Here is a 23,368-nt window from a genome sequence, read left to right on the forward strand (position 1 = left end):
TTTCTTGCCACTTGGCATGGGATCTGGACCAATGGCTGATTGATTGTAGATGTTTGGGATGATATTAATGTTCCTTAGTATTTTGTATCAGCCATTATTTTTTACTGTTGCATTTTTAATTTCAGTGGGTTGGGAACATTTCAGAAAACATCAATATGTTGTGAAAGATGGTTGACATGTGTTTGATCAATTGATGTTTTGGGCGTGTTTGTAAAAATAAGTTTTAGTAGATCGCTGAGATATTGAAAAGCAGACTGGTTTTTGTTTAAGATTTTTGAAGATATCTAATAGACTCCTCAACATTCATTGTAAAAAGTGGAAGTATGCCCAAAAGACTGTGCCGACTTATCAAGGCTGAAACATGTAAATGATGTTTTTAATGGTTTTGAATAAGGCTGTAATGAGACTAGACAGTCCATGACATTCTTGACATTTCTGATTCAGTGCACCCAGCTATGTTCCAACCATTTAATTATATCAGAACTGTTCTAATCACCAGATCCCCTTTAAGACATGGATGTTAAGCTTTGATGTTAAACAGAACATCTTCCGTGAAGTAGCAGTCAGATGTGTGTTTACTCTGTGGTTCTGTCCTCACACATCATCCCATTTATCATAGACTCAAACTAATGTTGTACACTTTCACTATTTAATTTGGCTTTGAAATAGTGTTTGACTGTATACAAACCCAACACTTTCACTAACTGTATACAAAACCCAACACTTTCACTCTCTGTATACAAAACCAAACACTTTCACTCGCTGTATACAAAACTCAACACTTTCAATCACTGTATACAAACCCCAACACTTTCACTCACTGTAACCAAAACCCAACACTTTCACTAACTGTATACAAAACTCAACACTTTCAATCACTGTATACAAAACCCATCACTTTCACTCACTGTATACAAAACCCAACACTTTCACTCACTGTATACAAACCCCAACACTTTCACTCACTGTATACAAAACCCAACACTTTCACTCACTGTATACAAAACCCAACACTTTCACTCACTGTATACAAACCCCAACACTTTCACTCACTGTAACCAAAACCCAACACTTTCACTCACTGTATATAAAACCCAACACTTTCACTCACTGTAACCAAAACCCAACACTTTCACTCACTGTATATAAAACCCAACACTTTCACTCACTGTAACCAAAACCCAACATTTTTGCTCACTGTATACAAAACCCAACACTTTCACTCACTGTATACAAACCCTAACACTTTCACTCACTGTAACCAAACCCCAACACTTTCACTCACTGTAACCAAAACCCAACACTTTCACTCACTGTATACAAAACCCAACACTTTCACTCACTGTATACAATACCCAACACTTTCACTCCCTGTATACAAAACCAAACACTTTCACTCACTGTATACAAGACCAAACACTTTCACTCACAGTATACAAAACCGCAAACATTCCCTCAGTGCATACAGGGCGGTCGGGTAGCCTAGTGGTTAAAGCGTTAGCTCGTCACTCTGAAGACCCGGGTTCGATTCCTGACATGGGTACAATGTTTGAAGCCAATTTCTGGTGTCCCCTGCCGTGATATTGCTGGAATATTGCTAAAAGCGGCTTAAAAAACATACTCACTCACTCACTCAGTGCATACAAAACCCAGCACTTTCACTCACTGTACATACACTGTACAAATGTGATAAGTGCATGGATGATATACACACATTAATGTCATTAGTCTAGAAATAGCTCATTTGAAAAAGGGCAAATTCTTAAAATCAGAGTACCAAGAAAAAAGGAATGTAACAAAATGGATTTCAAAATACAGTTGCAAGAATAAGCAAGAACAGGTGTACTGCGTCCATGCATCTTGAGCCATGTTGATCGGCCCAGCTTTCTCCAGAGCTCATCTACATACAATGGATACCAGGGATTTAGCATCACAGAGATTCCTGCTGGGCAATAACATAATTACAGTATGAATCATAATTCACTACATCTAATTAGGCAGAGAAAAACATGCAAAGCCTCTTTTTGCATTTCCAGAATAATTGTGAAGAAACTCTAGCTGGAGCAACTCAGATGCAGACACTTGTATGTAAGATGAAATAGCTATGCTCCTAATGGCATGTCCGTTATGAGCAAAGAGATTGATAGGAAGGATATTTGATCGTGTGTGCAGAATTGTTTTGGAAAAATATGATAGCATTTTCATATGGCAATTGACAAGAGAGCATTGTGATGTAATCGCAGAGACTTGTTGTGCAGGAAAAAAATAATTTTGGAAATGTTCCTGGTGTAATGATAGATGTTTTGTTCTGCATCAGTGGTGGTTGTTAGCGCAGTGGTTGGTCTGTGGGGAACGCCAGACTGGAGGTCCAAGTAGGATGTGATTGACTCTTCCCCAGCCAATCCTGTGAGAGGATACAGTAATGATGCACATGCAGGATGATGCAGAGGATTACAATCAGAAGAGTCACAAGGGTTATCTCAAACTAGCTGGAATAGGGTGGGTGGACTATCAGATTAGTTTAACAGGCTTGGCAAATTGTCCTTTGTGACAATTTTGATTTTTTAAAATATCATACACACGTCATTCTACTTTACAGAGATTTATTGAATTTCTTGCAGGATGGGGGCTGTATCGGGTTCCTTCATGCTGAGTAAATGGAAACAGGAAGTATGGCTACATGAGACAATCTACATTGCCTGATTAGATGACTTATGACTTTTGAGATGACCCCCGAACATACGCTTGTTGACACTACCACTATGGCATAAGTACAACTCTACACAACAAGTTTAGGATGAAGTGTCTAGATCAATTGAAGTCATGTCACATTTTAGAAGTGTTAATTTGGAGTCTTGTAGTAAATTGGGTTTTGAAATTCGTCATTAAAGCCTTTCTTTATTGTTTGACAAATATATTTTTAAATTTATTCTTTTCTTCTTTTAGAATGTGTAGGACTTTCAAGTACAATCATATCCTCTATTTATTTACTTATTAGTAAGTATATGAATGTGATGTTTTAACCTCTTGTTTGTAAATATGTTAAGCTATTTTTTCTAAAGTGTTTTGGGGGATATTTTCCTCAAATCAGCCCTGAAACATTTTTTCATGTTTTTCTTGCTGCACCTTAGCATATTGACCATGAAAATTTAAACTAGAAACTATATTTGTTTGGTCTTTATTAGCATGAAGAAGGTATCCTTTTAAAGGATTTTCAGAAAGGAAATATACCATGCTTGAATAGGGATCAATAGGGATGGATTGATTTCAGTTGTTGTTTCCCTGAGTTGTGTTGCTGCTGTTCAGCCCACCAAGGTATACTTTGACAAATGTGTCAGAGGTGTAAGTAATCATCAGTTGTTGCAGTCTCCAAACCTTATCCAATGTAAAGGTTTGGGCCACAGCTCAGCAAGTGAAACTGGCCACTTAGGGCAAATTATGGTGTACTCTAACCTCTTGAGCTGTACACTTAAAGCCTCATTTGCCCATCTAAACTTCCGCCCCTCCACGCACGCCGTAACAGTAGCATTTCCTTTGCCTGAGAATTTTCACCGCAGTTACGCAGATGACCATCCTGTAGTACACGTGACCCATAACGATGTGGTCAGCAAGGGTTAATTAGCCACCACTTGATGGTGAAAGTCTTGTCCTTGGGTCACAAATATTGGTAGCGTTGTAGCTGTCCAAGTAATCACACTTTCCATGTAAGCAGTTGTCATCCAGCTCATTTCTTCCACCAGTTCTTCCTCCTCTGCTGCCACAATAACCTTTTCTGCAATAGCTTCACCTTCTTCCTCTCCTTCACCTCCTTCCACGCAAGCCACTCAGTTTTCTTGCTCTTCTGCCCATCGTTTGATATAAACTAAATTGCCAGACTGTCATCAGGGAACACAGATTTAGAAGCTGCATGCCCTGACAAAACCTTTCAGGCCCTCATTTAAACAACTGCAGCTTATTGTTACAGATATATCAACACGTAAATGTAATGCAGGCAATAAGGACCTATACAAATTTTAAACTAGGAGCCTAACACAAGATCTGCCTGGCATGGGCCTACAGGCAGACACCTATTTCAAACACTGCTTCTGACACCTATTCCTGCTCTCCATTCCACTTCTCAATGTTCTCTTCTTCACCTTCCTCTCATTTCCAACACAAATTCTTTGTCTTCCTAACCCCCCTCCTTTCCACCTTTTCTTCCTCATTTTCCTCCTCCTTCTCCCTCTGTTCTTCCTCTTCTTCACTGCCGAAGTAATACTTCTTTTACACTCCACTGTTATCCAGCTAGAATATATGTTTGTGATGTAAACATTTATCCAAAGTTAAAAAGATATTGTACCTTATTTCCTTTTTTCAGAAAAACAGAAGTTAGGCCGAACAGTGCAAGAAGTTTGATTAATTCTCACTTGATAAATGTTCATTTTGTCATGATAACCATTTCTCAACAATAATGAGCATGTTAAGTAATAGATGTGGCAGATCAATACATTGCATAGGTCAGTATTTATAATCTTATCCATACAGATGCTTGAAATAACTAACCTTGAATATAGCTAAAGCATGTATTAAATAAATTGTGATATGCTTGATCAACATCCTCAACAAGATGCAGACTGGCAAAATTAGCATCCAACCCTGTTAAGCTGTGAAGGAGGCACACAGTACACCTACACAGTTGGATACAGATTTAGATTATTCTGACATACCGCAAAAATGGGTGTTAATAAAGAAAATAAGCCGTGAAGAAAATTCTTTAACATTTTTTGAGACTCTCCTTTTTTTCTGAGATCTTGCTGGGTCAATTAAGGCCTTGTTTTGAAAAAAACTTACATTTCTTTATCTGCAATGCTGACAATAAATCAAGGTCTCATGTTGCTGTGTGCAGTGATGTGGTTGTGGATCTACATCTGCGGAATATCTTAGAAATAGTTCATTTTTTTCCCATAATGTAAAAGACAATTATGCTGAAGCTCTGTCTTAGGAGTGTGTCAAACAGATATCTCAAGTAACCACACTAATAGGAAGGGACAAGAGGAATGGTGATATTGGACTTTTTTACAGCAAAGTTAGCTGTGTAATTTTTGTTGTAAATGCCCTTTGAATGTGGCTATAAATGCCATGATTCATTGGCTTGCCAGTTTTGATGGGCGAATGCTTGTAAAGGAGCTGATAAGGCTTTATGATCTTTATATGGGTGGAAATTTGGGAAATTATCATTGGAACTGCTCATGAAGATTTACACTTTGCTTCTTTCAGACTGGTCCATTGTTCAGTTGCTCTAGGAAAGACATTGTCACATTGAGTTCATATCTGTTAACACATGTTTCCCAAACTACTGGTATTATCAACATAACATACCCATATAGTTGGACATGTCTGTGGTATGATTTCATGTTAACTTGAGATATAATCCAGCAATATGAAGCATGCAGACATGAGCTTCACACATTGTACCCACATGTGCTACAATCAAACCTGGGTTGTTGGTGTGATAATCAAATAGGTTAACCGCTTGGCTTCCCCACTGACCCATATTTATAGATATTCAGTATTATCAGATACATTACAGCAAAACGTCATGTTTATTCCATAACATCTACCAGCCATGACTGCATATATCAGAAAGTATTTCTAGTCCCTTCTATCTCCAGTCGTTAATTGGTTCTCTAGGGCACTCCAGGTGCACTCCTTTACTTAAAATAATAAACAGCAAACTTGGGTCTTTTTGTGAATTATTTTAGCAGAGAAGTGACTTTTGTTTATGAAAATGGACCCAGATTTCTTCTTGTGAGTGTCTTGAAAATGTCCCCATGTTAACACAGCTGCCCTCTTTCTCACAATATAGTACAATCTGCCTGTGTCACTGTGTGTTAGGCTCTACCCTTGTCCTTAATGACACAAGGCCAGTGATTTACTATTTAAATATTTATAATTTGTACATGAGAGTCTTTATTAATGCTGCAATCAGCCTGATGCAGTTGTAACTTAGCCTCTGTGCCAGGGTGAGAGACGGTATGAAATGCTCTTAGTGTGTGAATGGTTTAACTTTGAATCTAAACTCAGTCTGAGAATTTTCAAAATAGATTAGAACTTTTATTTATTGGTGACAAGATAGCGTATCTCTGGTGATGAAGGAACAGTAGATTGTTTATTGAAAGTGAAATAAGATGTGTTTTGAAAGTAATTAGGGTGTGGGTTTCCTTGTTATGAAGCAATCCATAGAGTCAGATCCGCACCCAAGTGAAATCACATTACAGTACAAGAAGAGTAGCATTACTCCTTCAAGTTTTGTCAGATTTGAAAAATGTTGTTTCCTTTTGTATTTCAGTTTCAATTCCCACACACCTACGACCTTTATGTAATTCAATTCACAAAGTGCAAATGTCCTCTTGGAATTATAAATAAATATGTGCTGTAATTGCCTAATCTGTTTATTTTGGGTAGATATATTTATATATGCAAGCAGTTGAGTGAAGGGTTTAAGGCCTTAATGCTGCTGATCAAAGGGCTTGTTACTAATTGATACAAGGAAACTGCATTAGAATAATGGAGGTGTGTATGAACATCGGTAGGGGTCAGGTCAGGGATGTGTAGGTGCTGCAGAGGGGCCTGTCATTGATGAGGCTGTCTTACACTGAGCTTCTGTATGGAAGGGAGTTTCATCAGAATGTTATGTGTGTAGGAGGTACATGGAGGGGATCAGGTCAGATGTGTAGGAGGTACATGGAGGGGATCAGGTCAGATGTGTTGGAGGTACATGGAGGGGATCAGGTCAGATGTGTTGGAGGTACATGGAAGGGATCAGGTCAGATGTGTTGGAGGTACATGGAAGGGATCAGGTCAGATGTGTTGGAGGTACATGGAGGGGATCAGGTCAGATGTGTTGGAGGTACATGGAGGGGATCAGGTCAGATGTGTTGGAGGTACATGGAAGGGATCAGGTCAGATGTGTTGGAGGTACATGGAAGGGATCAGGTCAGATGTGTTGGAGGTACATGGAAGGGATCAGGTCAGATGTGTAGGAGGTACATGGAAGGGATCAGGTCAGATGTGTAGGAGGTACATGGAGGGGATCAGGTCAGATGTGTTGGAGGTACATGGAAGGGATCAGGTCAGATGTGTAGTAGGTACATGGAGGGGATCAGGTCAGATGTGTAGGAGGTACATGGAGGGGATCAGGTCAGATGTGTAGGAGGTACATGGAAGGGATCAGGTCAGATGTGTAGGAGGTACATGGAAGGGATCAGGTCAGATGTGTTGGAGGTACATGGAAGGGATCAGGTCAGATGTGTAGTAGGTACATGGAGGGGATCAGGTCAGATGTGTAGGATGTACATGGAGGGGATCAGGTCAGATGTGTTGGAGGTACATGGAAGGGATCAGGTCAGATGTGTAGGAGGTACATGGAAGGGATCAGGTCAGATGTGTTGGAGGTACATGGAAGGGATCAGGTCAGATGTGTAGTAGGTACATGGAAGGGATCAGGTCAGATGTGTAGGAGGTACATGGAGGGGATCAGGTCAGATGTGTAGGAAGGGATCAGGTCAGATGTGTAGGAGGTACATGGAAGGGATCAGGTCAGATGTGTAGGAGGTACATGGAGGGGATCAGGTCAGATGTGTTGGAGGTACATGGAAGGGATCAGGTCAGATGTGTTGGAGGTACATGGAAGGGATCAGGTCAGATGTGTTGGAGGTACATGGAGGGGATCAGGTCAGATGTGTTGGAGGTACATGGAGGGGATCAGGTCAGATGTGTTGGAGGTACATGGAAGGGATCAGGTCAGATGTGTAGGAGGTACATGGAGGGGATCAGGTCAGATGTGTTGGAGGTACATGGAAGGGATCAGGTCAGATGTGTTGGAGGTACATGGAGGGGATCAGGTCAGATGTGTTGGAGGTACATGGAGGGGATCAGGTCAGATGTGTTGGAGGTACATGGAGGGGATCAGGTCAGATGTGTTGGAGGTACATGGAAGGGATCAGGTCAGATGTGTAGGAGGTACATGGAGGGGATCAGGTCAGATGTGTTGGAGGTACATGGAAGGGATCAGGTCAGATGTGTTGGAGGTACATGGAAGGGATCAGGTCAGATGTGTTGGAGGTACATGGAGGGGATCAGGTCAGATGTGTTGGAGGTACATGGAGGGGATCAGGTCAGATGTGTTGGAGGTACATGGAAGGGATCAGGTCAGATGTGTAGGAGGTACATGGAGGGGGTCAGGTCAGATGTGTAGGAGGTACATGGAAGGGATCAGGTCAGATGTGTAGGAGGTACATGGAAGGGATCAGGTCAGATGTGTTGGAGGTACATGGAGGGGATCAGGTCAGATGTGTAGTAGGTACATGGAAGGGATCAGGTCAGATGTGTAGGAGGTACATGGAAGGGATCAGGTCAGATGTGTTGGAGGTACATGGAGGGGATCAGGTCAGATGTGTAGGAGGTACATGGAGGGGATCAGGTCAGATGTGTAGGAAGGGATCAGGTCAGATGTGTAGGAGGTACATGGAAGGGATCAGGTCAGATGTGTAGGAGGTACATGGAGGGGATCAGGTCAGATGTGTAGGAGGTACATGGAGGGGATCAGGTCAGATGTGTTGGACGTACATGGAGGGGGTCAGGTCAGATGTGTAGGAGGTACATGGAAGGGATCAGGTCAGATGTGTTGGAGGTACATGGAAGGGATCAGGTCAGATGTGTAGTAGGTACATGGAGGGGATCAGGTCAGATGTGTAGGAGGTACATGGAGGGGGTCAGGTCAGATGTGTAGGAGGTACATGGAAGGGATCAGGTCAGATGTGTTGGAGGTACATGGAGGGGATCAGGTCAGATGTGTAGTAGGTACATGGAAGGGATCAGGTCAGATGTGTAGGAGGTACATGGAGGGGATCAGGTCAGATGTGTTGGAGGTACATGGAAGGGATCAGGTCAGATGTGTAGGAGGTACATGGAGGGGATCAGGTCAGATGTGTTGGAGGTACATGGAGGGGGTCAGGTCAGATGTGTAGGAGGTACATGGAAGGGATCAGGTCAGATGTGTTGGAGGTACATGGAAGGGATCAGGTCAGATGTGTAGTAGGTACATGGAGGGGATCAGGTCAGATGTGTTGGATGTACATGGAGGGGGTCAGGTCAGATGTGTAGGAGGTACATGGAAGGGATCAGGTCAGATGTGTAGGAGGTACATGGAGGGGATCAGGTCAGATGTGTTGGATGTACATGGAGGGGGTCAGGTCAGATGTGTAGGAGGTACATGGAAGGGATCAGGTCAGATGTGTTGGAGGTACATGGAAGGGATCAGGTCAGATGTGTAGTAGGTACATGGAGGGGATCAGGTCAGATGTGTAGGAGGTACATGGAGGGGGTCAGGTCAGATGTGTAGGAGGTACATGGAAGGGATCAGGTCAGATGTGTAGGAGGTACATGGAGGGGATCAGGTCAGATGTGTAGGAGGTACATGGAGGGGATCAGGTCAGATGTGTAGGAAGGGATCAGGTCAGATGTGTAGGAGGTACATGGAGGGGGTCCGGTCAGATGTGTAGGATGTACATGGAGGGGATCAGGTCAGATGTGTAGGATGTACATGGAGGGGATCAGGTCAGATGTGTAGGAGGTACATGGAGGGGATCAGGTCAGATGTGTTGGAGGTACATGGAAGGGATCAGGTCAGATGTGTTGGAGGTACATGGAGGGGATCAGGTCAGATGTGTTGGAGGTACATGGAGGGGATCAGGTCAGATGTGTAGGAGGTACATGGAGGGGATCAGGTCAGATGTGTAGGATGTACATGGAGGGGGTCAGGTCAGATGTGTAGGAGACAAGTGTAGGAGGGGAGTACTGCTGCTATGAGTGCAGTCTTGGTGCAGTACATCTCATACTGAGTATCTGTGTTAGAGGGTGCGTCACAAAGATGTACCAGTATGATAGTAAAGAGGGCTGTCATACACATTTATTGAAATGATTTTCTGTCAGCTGTATGGGTTATCACCCTACCAGATCATCAGTCACATTACTGTAAGATTGTAATCATCTTGTATTTGACATCGGAAGCTATTTTGATATACAAACTTGAGAACAGAGGGTGGCATGTTTCTGTGTTCAAGACAAACACAGCAGTGTTCTGTGTGGTGAATGATTGCTCTGAAACACAAGGCTGGCTTCAACAGTTGTGGAGAATGGACAGATTCTTAATTTTTGTGAAGGCTTTGTCCACCATGGTAGGGATGAAGCAACTCTTGAATTTTACAAAGTGGCTACTTGCCACAGACTTGTCAACTTACCATGCAATGCGTATGAAGAAGGAAAAGGGTAACTATGAGTACTTGCAATATGGATGCATAACTACTGGACAGTTTCCCTGGTAGAGCAAGTCACAGCTTTCAATGTCTGGAAGCAACTGATACAAGTCACTCATATGTTTGCCTAGTGTAGAGTCACCTTGTTGGAATAGAGAGATGCACAACTTTTGGAAAAGGGTTGTGCACTTAAAAAAATTTTAAGTGATTGGAAATATTTCAAGAAACAATTTGTGCTTGTTGGTAAAACATATAGTCAATAACTGTTATGTTTGTTGAAGACATGTCACCATATTATTTAGTTGTTCAGCATGACTTTTATGTTATGTATGTAGGGTATGCAGTTCAGGGACTTATACAGCTATACAAAGGTTAAGTTTAACTTTACATATACTCACTTGTAAAATTCTTCTAGCAAAATATTTAGACAAAAATGAATGTAAAGTTGTTTTCTCCTACAGATGTGCTTTCAATAAACACTTACCCCTGTAACACTGTAACACTGTAACACTGCACAAGCAAGTACAAGGGTTAGTCTTGCTATGTTTGCAGATACACTTATAACATACTCATGAACTCATCATTAATTAGAAAATTCTACCACATGGCTGTACCTCACTCATGAACCAGTTGTATGTGAGACGCGTCACATATGTTCATATGTTCTTCAAGCGGCCAAAAAAAATTCCTGAAGGCTACCGTGTTATAAAAGTGCATTGTGAGGCTTCCAAATGGCAAATTCTTCAAGTGTTGTTATGTGAGACTGCGTGTTTCCTGATCTCTCTTCTCATCATGAGGCTCCATTTGTTGTGAAACGCACTGTAAATTGCCTAGAACCGATGGAGACATTTGAGAAAAATGGTGTGTTAATGTCAAGAATCTTTGAAAAGAAATGCCAAAATCAAGGCCAAGGACTGCAGCTTCCACAAACAATCATTGCTTGGATTCTGTTTCTTTAACATTTGCGATGAACATGTTAAACCAAGTTTAATTAAGTATTTAGTCATTGGGACAATTCATTCATGTAACTATAGCAGTCACATTCAATGTTAAAGGTGAAAAAAGGAATCAGCCATCAAGAAAGGAGAACAGTTATCCAGGGTATGAAGTACATCTGCACTGAAAATCTTATCTTTCAGAAAAAATTAGCTGTCACCTTTAGTCTTTCGGCAATAAAAGTTTTAAACAAACCCACCATCAAAATGTGAAATAATATTAGCTGACTACTAGACCCACAGTTCATATGGTGGGATGTAACCTGTGTGCAAGTCTATGTACCCTGTGTGCAAGTCTACGTACCCTGTGTGCAAGCCTATGTACCCCGAGTCAGTAGCTGAGGATGAACATAGGTCCCCACACAGGGTACATCAAACCATAAACCCTGAGGGACCTATTGACAACAACGTTACAACTTACCGTCATAATTTTCACCAATTTATATAAAATGTTTAGCAAACCATTTCATGAATATCATGACACCTAGCACATATCGAGAGTTAACTCCCTCACATTCAGAGTTATCTCCCTCACATTCAGCGTTATCTTTCTCATATTTGCTTGGTTGAGTTCGTTAAACTGCATTTATGTGAACTTGTGTTGATTCACAAGTTGAATGGCAACGTTTACCCATACATACAGAACTAAATTGTGAAATAAGTAAATAACCACACAAAGTCAATTAATAATTGACAGATTACATCGAAACACACAGGATTAGGTTTACAATCACAAAAGGGAATACAAGCACTATTATTTTTTGTCAGTGTCCAATATTTGTCATTGTTGAATAGTGGGCACTGGTGGCCAAGTCGTCTATTTGCTGTGCAGAGTTGCGTCTCTTGGGCAGGCCAGAAACCTATGATTGTGGGTTCGAATCCCGGTTCACCCTAATTGTGTTTCTAGGTTTGTCAGCACCATACCCGTGCTCGTGGGTTTCACCGAAGTGGTAAACATCTGAGACCTGCATCACTTCGGGCTTTCCTCCCACATTAAGCTGACATGCCGTTATATATACCTGGAATACTGTTAAAAGCAGCGTTAAACCCAACTCACTCATTCACTCACTCACTCACTCACTCACTCACTCACTCACTCACTCACTCACTCACAACTGTCAAAGTCACTAGCAAAGCTTACTATTGTACTAGTGCTTCAATCAAATTGCATCTTGCACTTCTGCATTATTACAAAACTACTGCCACATCTGAAAGGTGTTCAGTTTCAAGATAATATAATAATATCATTTTGTTTGCATTGATAAGAAGAACTGAAGTTCCGGGTTTTTTATTTTCCAATTTCTATGCTGCAAACCGAACTTGTTTTTTCACAGATTACAACACAAGGTTGACAGATATTTCATTGAGAAATAACTTTTTATTTTCCGTTGGCCATCAGCAGTTCATTATGGAGTAAACTGAAATAACCTTCCAATCCCCACCCCCCAAACTGAAACCCCCACCCCCAGTTATCAACAGGGCTAAGGCGGAAGAAGTGCCATTTGCTCTTACTCATATTTGACAGTGTTCACCTTTTTAACAGGAGAAAAATGCTATTGAAGAAATTTAGTTCAAGGCATAATTAAATTCCTCATACCGTGTTTCATGTGTCCCGAATAATGAAAACAAATGTTGGCTCAAAAATTGTGTTTTTTCTTTGTAGCGTTTGTATTAATCATATGCAGATGCGTGTGTTTGGGGAAAAAACTTGCTATTTGATGCGCTAGGGGAATACATTGACCTGGGTTTGATGTATGTGTTTGAGAAACTAGGGATGCGGTAGGTAGGCCTCTGTAATCGAATGCCGGTGTTGAAGAGGGTGTAAAAAGATAATGTCTGTCTTTCTGGTCACTGATTGTGGCAATGGCATGTGGAGGTTAAGATAACAGTTTTTGTAAAAGTATGTATTGTTTTACACGTTTAGGAGTTAGTCTTTAGGTGGTGCATGTAAAGTTCTTGAAGATCTGCCACACAGAGATAGAAGATGGTAACACTTACAGGTTTATTGAAGCTGCACACAGGATCTTGTGCAGTACAGAATCAACTGATATGTTTGTGTTAAGAAGTCTATTGTAAGATTAAGGGGATTATGTTATTTTGCACTATTTGATTTGAATTTCATTTTGTTTAAGACTGCATCCCTCTCTCTTAGTTGATCAGGGCCCACTTGCACAAAGCGATCTTAGCGCTAAGATGATCGTAACCCCCATGCTTTAACATAGGCTTACAATAGTTGTAGCGCTAAGATCGCTTTGTGCAAGTGGGTCCAGGTCTTCAGCAACCCATGCTTGTCGTAAGAGGCAACTAACGGGATCGGGTTGTCAGATTCAGTGACTTGGTTGATGCATGCCATCATATCCCAGTTGCGTTCATCGATGCTCATGATATTAATCACTGGATTGTCTGGTCCAGAATTAATTATTTACAGGCCGCTGTCATATAGCTGGAATATTGCTGAGTGCAACAAACAAACAAACCTTAGTTGATCAGGTGGCTCTGTTGTCTTCGATGCTACAATTTGCTGTACAGAGTTGTGTCTCTTTGGCAGCAATCTATGATCGTGGTTACGAATCCCAGATATGCCCTATTAATGTTTCTAGGTTTGTCAGCACTATACCCGTGCTCATTGGTTTCACTTAGTGGTAGGCTTACACACCATGATATAACCAAAATACTGTTCAAGGCTGTGTTATACCTCACTCACTCTCTTCACTTCACTCACTTAATCACTCACTCACTTACTCTCACTCACTCACTCACTCACTTACTCTCACTCATTCACTCACTCACTTACACAGTCAGTCACTATTTGGGAAGCCCAGTGGTCTAAGGCACTACAATGTTTTGTGCAGAGTTACAGGCATTTTCTTGTGTTGGGATCTGCTGGTAGTGGGTTTGAATCCCAAATTATGATGATGTGTAAGCACCATCACTGCGCTCCATAGTTTCAATAGAGTATTTGACGCCTACAACCTGTGGTAGTGGGTTTGAATCCCAAATTATGATGATGTGTAAGCACCATCACTGCGCTCCATAGTTTCAATAGAGTATTTGACGCCTACAACCTGTGGTACATTGTACTCCTCCCACACGAGGAAGCCGACACACCATGATGGATGATGCACCTGAAATATGCCCCTGGGGAAGGTTTATGAACCAGCTTGTGTTTAAAAAACACTATCCTTCCAGACATTTCGGCTTAGCCAAACTCTATGTACTCTATGTGTGAGTATAGCCATGGCCAACCGGGCTACTAAGTGTATTTCAAAGCAGATCTGCTACTTTTTCTGAAAGCAATTAAGCTGACTCCTGTGTTAAACCCAGCTCATTTTGTTTTTGAGACAATGGAGTTCCTAAATCTAGTTTGAGAATAGTTGCACCTTGAAAAGAGACCAGGAAGAGATTCAGCCTCCCAGAATGTAATGTGGTCCTGATTCTGTTTGTTAGAAAGCTTTTTGGATCTGTTGTATTGATCAGAGCTGTCTCCCAGCAGCTAATATGTTTCAATGTTTCTAACAAATGAGGTGGCTGCACCAGTATGACATGCAATAAAGCATTAATATTGTTGAGGTTTTTTTTATCTGTCACGTATATACTTTTACATTCTCTTCTTGTTATTGTGGAGGAATACTGAGAAAAATGATAGCCTGTAATAAGGGTGTGCAGTATAACTGATATACATCTGTACATTGCAATATGGCAGTCAGAAATACACATATTGTAATATAACCCTTGCATATCAATATATTTCAATACAGTAAAAGAGTTAATATATTGTTATATAGATTATATCTACTATCTTGAGGCATTTGGATGGTTGGGTTCAAATCTAAACTATATAAGCAGCACATGCTTCACGCTTTTTACATTAACATTACAAATTTTATGATGTAATAGGTAGTCTTGTTTATCTATACTGCCAATCTCGCAATCTGAAGTCTGAATTATTGAATGGAGAAATACCATTTGGACAGTACAAATATATATACTTGAGCTCCAGTACGTGTTGCATTATGTATTGCAATACAACTCTCCATATTGCAATATAATGCAATGTGGTTTATGTGTCAATACACCATCCCTTACTGAGTCTGTAATGGCTATTGAAAAAATTTAAACATCTTTCTGAACCATGCATGAAGGTTTTGTGAAAGTATAATTTTGATATAAACATTCCTTTCATTCAGGGCATTTCAGATTCATGGAATAATGTAGTGGTTGTTCTGCAGGTTTTTTATTCATAAGTTCACTAGAAGTCCACATCTGCAGGGTGTTTAATCATGATAATCACTTTATATTCAAGTTCTACAGCAATATGTCTTCAGAGACCCCAGAACTCACCTTAAAGGTGAACACTGATCTGGGATCAAGTTGAATCTAGATAATTTAAGACAAGTATTAAAGCATTTAAGATCCAACTTTCAGAGTAGTTCATGTGACAATCTCCTGAATAAAAAGTGGTGCAAACTTTAAATTACACAAAGTACTGTACCCTCTAAGTAAACTGAAAGATTTTACACATTGAAAGTCAATCACTAGTTGAACTGTCAAGATCGTTTGTCAGAATGAGCCCAATAACCCTTGAGTACCATTGGAAGATTATTATCTGATTTCCAGTATGAGACGCCCCCCTTACCTCATTAGAAAGACATGTAGGTCAGCCTTCTTCATTAAAAAGCATTGTACTTAAACATGTCAAGATCAGCCCCTGAACTTCATACACCTCCCTCATAATTATTTCCGCTGGCGTTTAATTGTCCCCACCTCTTTGTTTTTATAAATAGCCCAGCCTCAAAAAGAAGGAGAAGAATGTTTGATCTACACGAGAATACTTATGTAATACGTTTTTGTGTGGTGCTAAGTTCAAAGAACCTTCTTTCATCCTTGATTTTGGAGAAAAAGTTGACTGGTTCCTGTCTGAAAATGTTGAAAGTTGTAAACAACATGAGACATCAAAGAGGATCAGTTTTAATTAGATACAGGGGCCTTGTTTGTTATGGTGGATGAGGATGTCATTGACATGCATGATACTGAAACAAATCAGTGATTAACTAAAAAGGCATGAACACCTCCTTGGTTAAATTGGATTCTAATATTCTGAAGACAGCGGAAGAAACTAACATTTTTAGTCCACTAGTCCTTATAATGATGACATGTAGCAAAACCTTCAAAAATGGCAAATTTCTACTGGTCATTATGATACCTTAACTATTGGGCAGTTGGGCAAGGACTACAGGACTAGTGCCAATTTCTAACACTGGAAGACATATTATGTTGAATGTTGTCACCTTGGCTGGTTATACAAAATGGACATTACACCTGTCAGTGGACATTACAGTTAAGTAAATAGCATTAATGTGGCTGAGCCTTTAGTGTTGAGGAAAATCTCAATACCAAAAGGCTTGGAGATCTGGTATTTTGGTGAGCTACAGTGTCTTGATGACACCCCATGTTATTGCAGGATCAACGTCATGGGTTAACATTGCAACCTGTGTTACTTTCCATTCATTTAACAACCAACTGTAAAGCTTACAGAAAGCGGTATTACACCCTATATCACTCATATACTTTTTACATGGTTATGGGTTTTTTTATATACCGGTATGTGAAAAAACAACATATCCAGCTTTCATTTATTTTTACTCCCAGCATGCCCAGAGCTGACTTTTATTGCAACCTTCAGATTAAATCGTCTACTGTCTCAGGTATCAAAGCTCATTCCAAGCCACATCAATACAATGTGCTGCATGATAAGGGAACAGTATATGTCTGATAGGTAACGGGAATGAGTCTTTTTGCAAAGGTGTTGTGTTAATGATGGTTGTGTTGAATACAGAGATGTTTGTTTTTTGGCAGGGTTTTTGGTGTGCCCCAAAATGTTTTAACATGAAAATTAGTGATATTCTTTCTGTGAGCATTTTAACCAATTATCATGAGACAGAAATAAGTTATAATTGACTGAGCTGTTTGGATAAATAATAAGTATCTTGCATTCTAGAACATCTTTATCTAATTTCTTATGAAAAAGGCCTGATGATTTTTATATGTTGTGTGATTTTAAGTCTATATTTGTAAAAATCAATTCTTATCTGATGTTTGCAAATGTCTCTTTCAAACAGAGCAATCTCTTTGTATATTTCAAATCATCTAATGATACATATAAAAGGCACACTTATCTGTGTTGGTGCAGACAGGATTTGGAAATTAAAGAAGAAAATATGAATTTGTTTATTTAGGAATATTACAGAAGACAAGGATATTTCACCAAGATGAGATTAACTTTGAATGAGTCTTACTTGATGACACTGGTTTATTTGCCTGCAAACATGTCTAGTACCTGAACATAGATTTCCCTATCTTGTAACATAAACACCCGACAGTCAGTGTCTAGTAGGGAAAAGATACTAATCCTATAAAGTGCACTTCAGTGGCAGTTGGATAAGTTTGAAGGAGTGTTTGCAGCACGTAACAGTGCTCAGGTAGTTTGTAACTGGCAACTGTTCGCTGGCACCAACTCCTATCGGCAGATTGGGAACCTGTTTCCTTTGATATTCTTTATGAGATTCTTTGACAAAGAATTGTGGAATTTTAGTAAAACATAAAGTTAGACATTCCACAGTGAGATTTGCATGTATACATTTGTTTTTTTGTTTGTAATTGTTGATAAATGGTTTTCAGGAGCATTTAAGGAATTTTGTCTAATCATGTTTATGAAAATAAATATACACTTTAACTCATATGAAGGATAAAATTGTTTTCTGTAATGCTTGTGAAAAATTGAACATTAATACGATCTCCTAGTGTTAAGTTAGTACAAACATCTGCCTTCTTAGTGAGAACAATAGCCATGGGATAGGTTTGAACACAGAGAAACACATTACAAGCAGACTTTCCATCTATTCATGGCAAGGAGCTTTCTGAAGGGTACTTGTGCAGTTCAATTATTTGCTTCTGTGAGAAATCCCTAAATTGTTGTGCTTACCACAAATAAATGACTCAGTAAAGACCATCCCACCTGCCCTGCATGTCAACTAAATCATGGTGACCCATGCCATGAGGGTATCATGACACATGATTAGCTAGGCCACACTAGTAATTGCCCAATCCCTATTTCAGCTGAACAGTGTTGGAAATATAGAATGAAAGTCAAGTGGTCCTTGTCGGTAACCTGATCCAGATAAGTTTAGGGGTCTGTAGGTTCAAATAGTTCAAACAGTAGCAGAACTCTCCAGGTACCCCACTTTATTTCTAAAACTGCATAGAGTATGAGAGAACCAATCCAATATGGGGTCTTCATTTGGAATTTGTGAATGGTGAGTTGATGTCCCGAAATGTTCCCTATCCTAGACACAGCCCCACTAACCACAACAGTTAGCCAATGACTTGGTCAAACTCACTCAGGCTTCCATGATGTTTTGTGGTAATAAGCAGTCAGAGCTCGGATGTAAAATTTACTTTTCTTTAAGGATTTGGTGTGAGTTTAAGCATATACATATTGGTCAGATATCTCTGTTTTGTCATACTACAATTGTCAGATTTGAATTGCTAACAAACAGGTGTCCATCAACATTGATCTGAATCTCATGTATTTGGCAAGGTTGATACATGTCCCATCAAAAATGTATCCCATCTCAAGGCGTCCCTTACAGAACCAGGAGTTAGTTGTTGGAATACAATGTTCTGTAGTAGGTCTGAACTAAGCTGTGTCTGTTCTGCTGTTGCTGCAGGCGGAGCTGGACAAGCTGAAGTTGCTGCATGCCAGCAAGCTGGCAGAACATCAGCTGGAGATGAAGACCCGTCTGGAGGAGCTGGCCACCGAGCTGGACAACAAGTGGACAGGCACCTTGAGGTAAGCTGGGACACCATGTACTGGACAACCAGTGGACAGGCACCTTGAGATAAGCTGGGCTGCCATGTACTGTCACACATGTCCTGGACAACTAGTGGACAGACACCTTGAGGAAAGCTGGGACACCATGTACTGTCACACATGTACTGGACAACCAGTGGACAGACACCTTGAGGTAAGCTGGAGCACCCTGTACTGTCACACATGTACTGGACAACCAGTGGACAGGCACTTTGAGGTAAGCTGGGACACCATGTACTGTCACACATGTCCTGGACAACTAGTGGACAGACACCTTGAGGTAAGCTGGGACACCATGTACTGGACAACCAGTGGACAGGCACCTTGAGGTAAGCTGGGTTGCCATGTACTGTCACACATGTACTGGACAACCAGTGGACAGACACCTTGAGGTAAGCTGGAGCACCCTGTACTGTCACACATGTCCTGGACAACTAGTGGACAGACACCTTGAGGTAAGCTGGGACACCATGTACTGTCACACATGTCCTGGACAACTAGTGGACAGACACCTTGAGGTAAGCTGGGACACCATGTACTGGACAACCAGTGGACAGGCACCTTGAGGTAAGCTGGGTTGCCATGTACTGTCACACATGTACTGGACAACCAGTGGACAGGCACCTTGAGGTAAGCTGAAGCACCCTGTACTGTCACACATGTCCTGGACAACTAGTGGACAGACACCTTGAGGTAAGCTGGGACACCATGTACTGGACAACCAGTGGACAGGCACCTTGAGGTAAGCTGGGCTGCCATGTACTGTCACACATGTCCTGGACAACTAGTGGACAGGCACCTTGAGGTAAGCTGGGACACCATGTACTGTCACACATGTCCTGGACAACTAGTGGACAGACACCTTGAGGTAAGCTGGAGCACCCTGTACTGTCACACATGTACTGGACAACCAATGGACAGACACCTTGAGGTAAGCTGGAGCACCCTGTACTGTCACACATGTACTGGACAACCAATGGACCAATGGACCTTGAGGTAAGCTGGGGCACCATGTACTGTCACACATGTACTGGACAACCAATGGACCAATGGACCTTGAGGTAAGCTGGAGCACCCTGTACTGTCACACATGTACTGGACAACCAATGGACCAATGGACCTTGAGGTAAGCTGGGGCACCATGTACTGTCACACATGTACTGGACAACCAGTGGACAGACACCTTGAGGTAAGCTGGAGCACCCTGTACTGTCACACATGTACTGGACAACCAGTGGACAGGCACCTTGAGGTAAGTTGGGGCACAATGTACTGGACAACCAGTGGACAGGCACCTTGAGGTAAGCTGGGTTGCCATGTACTGTCACACATGTACTGGACAACCAGTGGACAGGCACCTTGAGGTAAGCTGGGGCACCATGTACTGTCAAACATGTACTGGACAACCAGTGGACAGGCACCTTGAGGTAAGCTGGGGCACCATGTACTGTCAAACATGTACTGGACAACTAGTGGACAGGCACCTTGAGGTAAGCTGGGACACCATGTACTGTCACACATGTCCTGGACAACTAGTGGACAGACACCTTGAGGTAAGCTGGAGCACCCTGTACTGTCACACATGTACTGGACAACCAATGGACAGACACCTTGAGGTAAGCTGGAGCACCCTGTACTGTCACACATGTACTGGACAACCAATGGACCAATGGACCTTGAGGTAAGCTGGGGCACCATGTACTGTCACACATGTACTGGACAACCAATGGACCAATGGACCTTGAGGTAAGCTGGAGCACCCTGTACTGTCACACATGTACTGGACAACCAATGGACCAATGGACCTTGAGGTAAGCTGGGGCACCATGTACTGTCACACATGTACTGGACAACCAGTGGACAGACACCTTGAGGTAAGCTGGAGCACCCTGTACTGTCACACATGTACTGGACAACCAGTGGACAGGCACCTTGAGGTAAGTTGGGGCACAATGTACTGGACAACCAGTGGACAGGCACCTTGAGGTAAGCTGGGTTGCCATGTACTGTCACACATGTACTGGACAACCAGTGGACAGGCACCTTGAGGTAAGCTGGGGCACCATGTACTGTCAAACATGTACTGGACAACCAGTGGACAGGCACCTTGAGGTAAGCTGGGGCACCATGTACTGTCAAACATGTACTGGACAACTAGTGGACAGGCACCTTGAGGTAAGCTGGGGCACCATGTACTGTCAAACATGTACTGGACAGCAATTGGACAGGCACCTTGAGGTAAGCTGGGGCACCATGTACTGTCAAACATGTACTGGACAACCAGTGGACAGGCACCTTGAGGTAAGCTGGGGCACCATGTACTGTCACACCTGGACAACCAGTGGACAGGCACCTTGAGCTAAGCTGGGGCACTCACAGAAGATCACTACAAATAATTGGTTCTAGAATATCCGTCTGGTCATTTGTTCTCAAAACAAAAGTTTATTTTTGATACTTGAAGATATACGGATTGTCATTGTTTTTTAAACTGCCCCCAACTGTGTTGCAAAATGAACATATTTCTTCAACAGTTTCCTTTTCTCATAAGCAGCAGATTCCCTGCGCTTGTACTAATCAAACATAATTCAAAATATAGTGGATATCAGATGTAGTTATACTCCAGCCTGATATCTACCATACTGTATTAACTCTGCCTCCTACCTGTATATATTCTTGTCATCCGTACTCTGTATGTCACATCTAGATAACCGTGTTGGAACCTACACCGAAACATCGCTCCTAATTGTTATAAGGAAGTTGTTCATCCATACATCTTATCTTTACTTATATTTTTTAATTGTGTAGTTTATTTAAAATATTATTGAATTATATAAACAAACAAAATTACAAACAAGTATTCTAATTTCTATTTTGTTCTTTTATTTATTATAAGTCCTTACCGATACAAACAAAACAAGTGATTAGCTAAAATTGGGGGGATTGCCTGTGTGTGGTTATGATACATTCATATATGGTTATTAATATTGTTAGCAAAGATTCCTCTTGACTTGGTGTGGATGCAATCATACCAGCAAGTAGTATAAGTGAACTGTGTGCCGCCTGTTATAGGATGGAGTGTAAGAAGCTGAGGGAGGAGCTGGTGGAGCAAAAGGAAGATGAGAAGAAGTCCGCTCTGGCTCAGCTGACCAGGCTGAAGGATCAAGAGCTGGTCACCATGCGGTCAGCCCTGGACACCAAGATATCGGACCTACAGAAACAGGTGGGGACATAAGTCCACTGAAGTACCTTTAGATGTCTTCTCTTGTTTTACAAGAGGTTAATTCATGAGAATCTACAGATGCATTTCAAAAGCAGCAACCTATATGAAGATGGTGTGGTTACAATGTGCATCCTGGCTGATTGTGTGTCATTGTACACTGACAGGGTGGGTGGTTGCTCATGCTATCAACCTCTTGTTTGTCTGGCTCTATCTCTTCAATTATTTACAGGCCATTGTGACACAGTTCACTCACTCATTCACTCATTCTTGTCAAAGTTCAGTTTGAGAATCCTATTTCATTCCTTATTTAAGATTGCACTGCTAGTGCAGAGTGTTCAGCAGTCCGAGTCCAAGTCCAGCAGTGCCCTAGACGCCATCAAGTCGGAGTCAGAGACCGAGAAGAAGCGGCTGATGCAGGAGATGCTGGACGCTGCCCAAGACTATGCCAACAAGATAGCAGCCATGGAGACAGCTCACCAGGACCAGATACAGAAACTCTCCTCCACGAAGAACTCCGAGGCAATGGTATGTCATGTGTCCTTGTCTTGGTGTTGATAGGCATCCAGAAATCATTATGAGTTGCCTTGGGGTTTTTTTCAACATTGTAATTTTATTGTACATCTCTGAGACAGTGTTGGATGTTTGTTTTTTAAGATGTGACAACTATAAATAGCACCAACAATTCCAGTTGTTTTATGGTTATGTGAAATATTCAGCTTGTTCATCTAAAATCCCATCCAGCTGAGGCTGGGATGCATGAGTGGCCCAGGTGTCGGAGAAACTGGAATTTGTGGGTGCAGAGTTGTGTCCCCTTAGCTGTCAGGATCCACTGATCATGGCTTCAAGATTTGCATTGATTATAATCCATTGTGTCATCTCCATACCTGTGCTTGGGTTTCAACAATGTGATCCAATGTCTAGAACATTTCTCTACCAGATTGTGCTTTCTCTCAGGAAACGTTGCAATGCCATGACAGTACTGAAATAC

At 41.5% G+C, this 23,368-nt stretch overlaps 1 protein-coding gene across 1 annotated transcript in view; it reads left to right on the plus strand.

The window, feature by feature from the left end:
- LOC139452735 (protein FAM184A-like) overlaps nucleotides 1-23,368 on the plus strand; it is a 110,143-nt gene that overhangs the window by 60,809 nt on the left and 25,966 nt on the right. The window contains exons 8-10 of the mRNA XM_071234313.1: nucleotides 19,018-19,139; nucleotides 22,230-22,380; nucleotides 22,693-22,905. Coding sequence (XP_071090414.1) covers nucleotides 19,018-19,139; nucleotides 22,230-22,380; nucleotides 22,693-22,905 — 486 coding nt within the window. The remainder of the gene's footprint in view (nucleotides 1-19,017; nucleotides 19,140-22,229; nucleotides 22,381-22,692; nucleotides 22,906-23,368) is intronic.

Source organism: Haliotis cracherodii, unplaced genomic scaffold (assembly GCF_022045235.1).
Source record: "Haliotis cracherodii isolate W230 unplaced genomic scaffold, xgHalCrac1.p SCAF_9, whole genome shotgun sequence".
Taxonomy (NCBI): Eukaryota; Metazoa; Mollusca; class Gastropoda; order Lepetellida; family Haliotidae; genus Haliotis; species Haliotis cracherodii.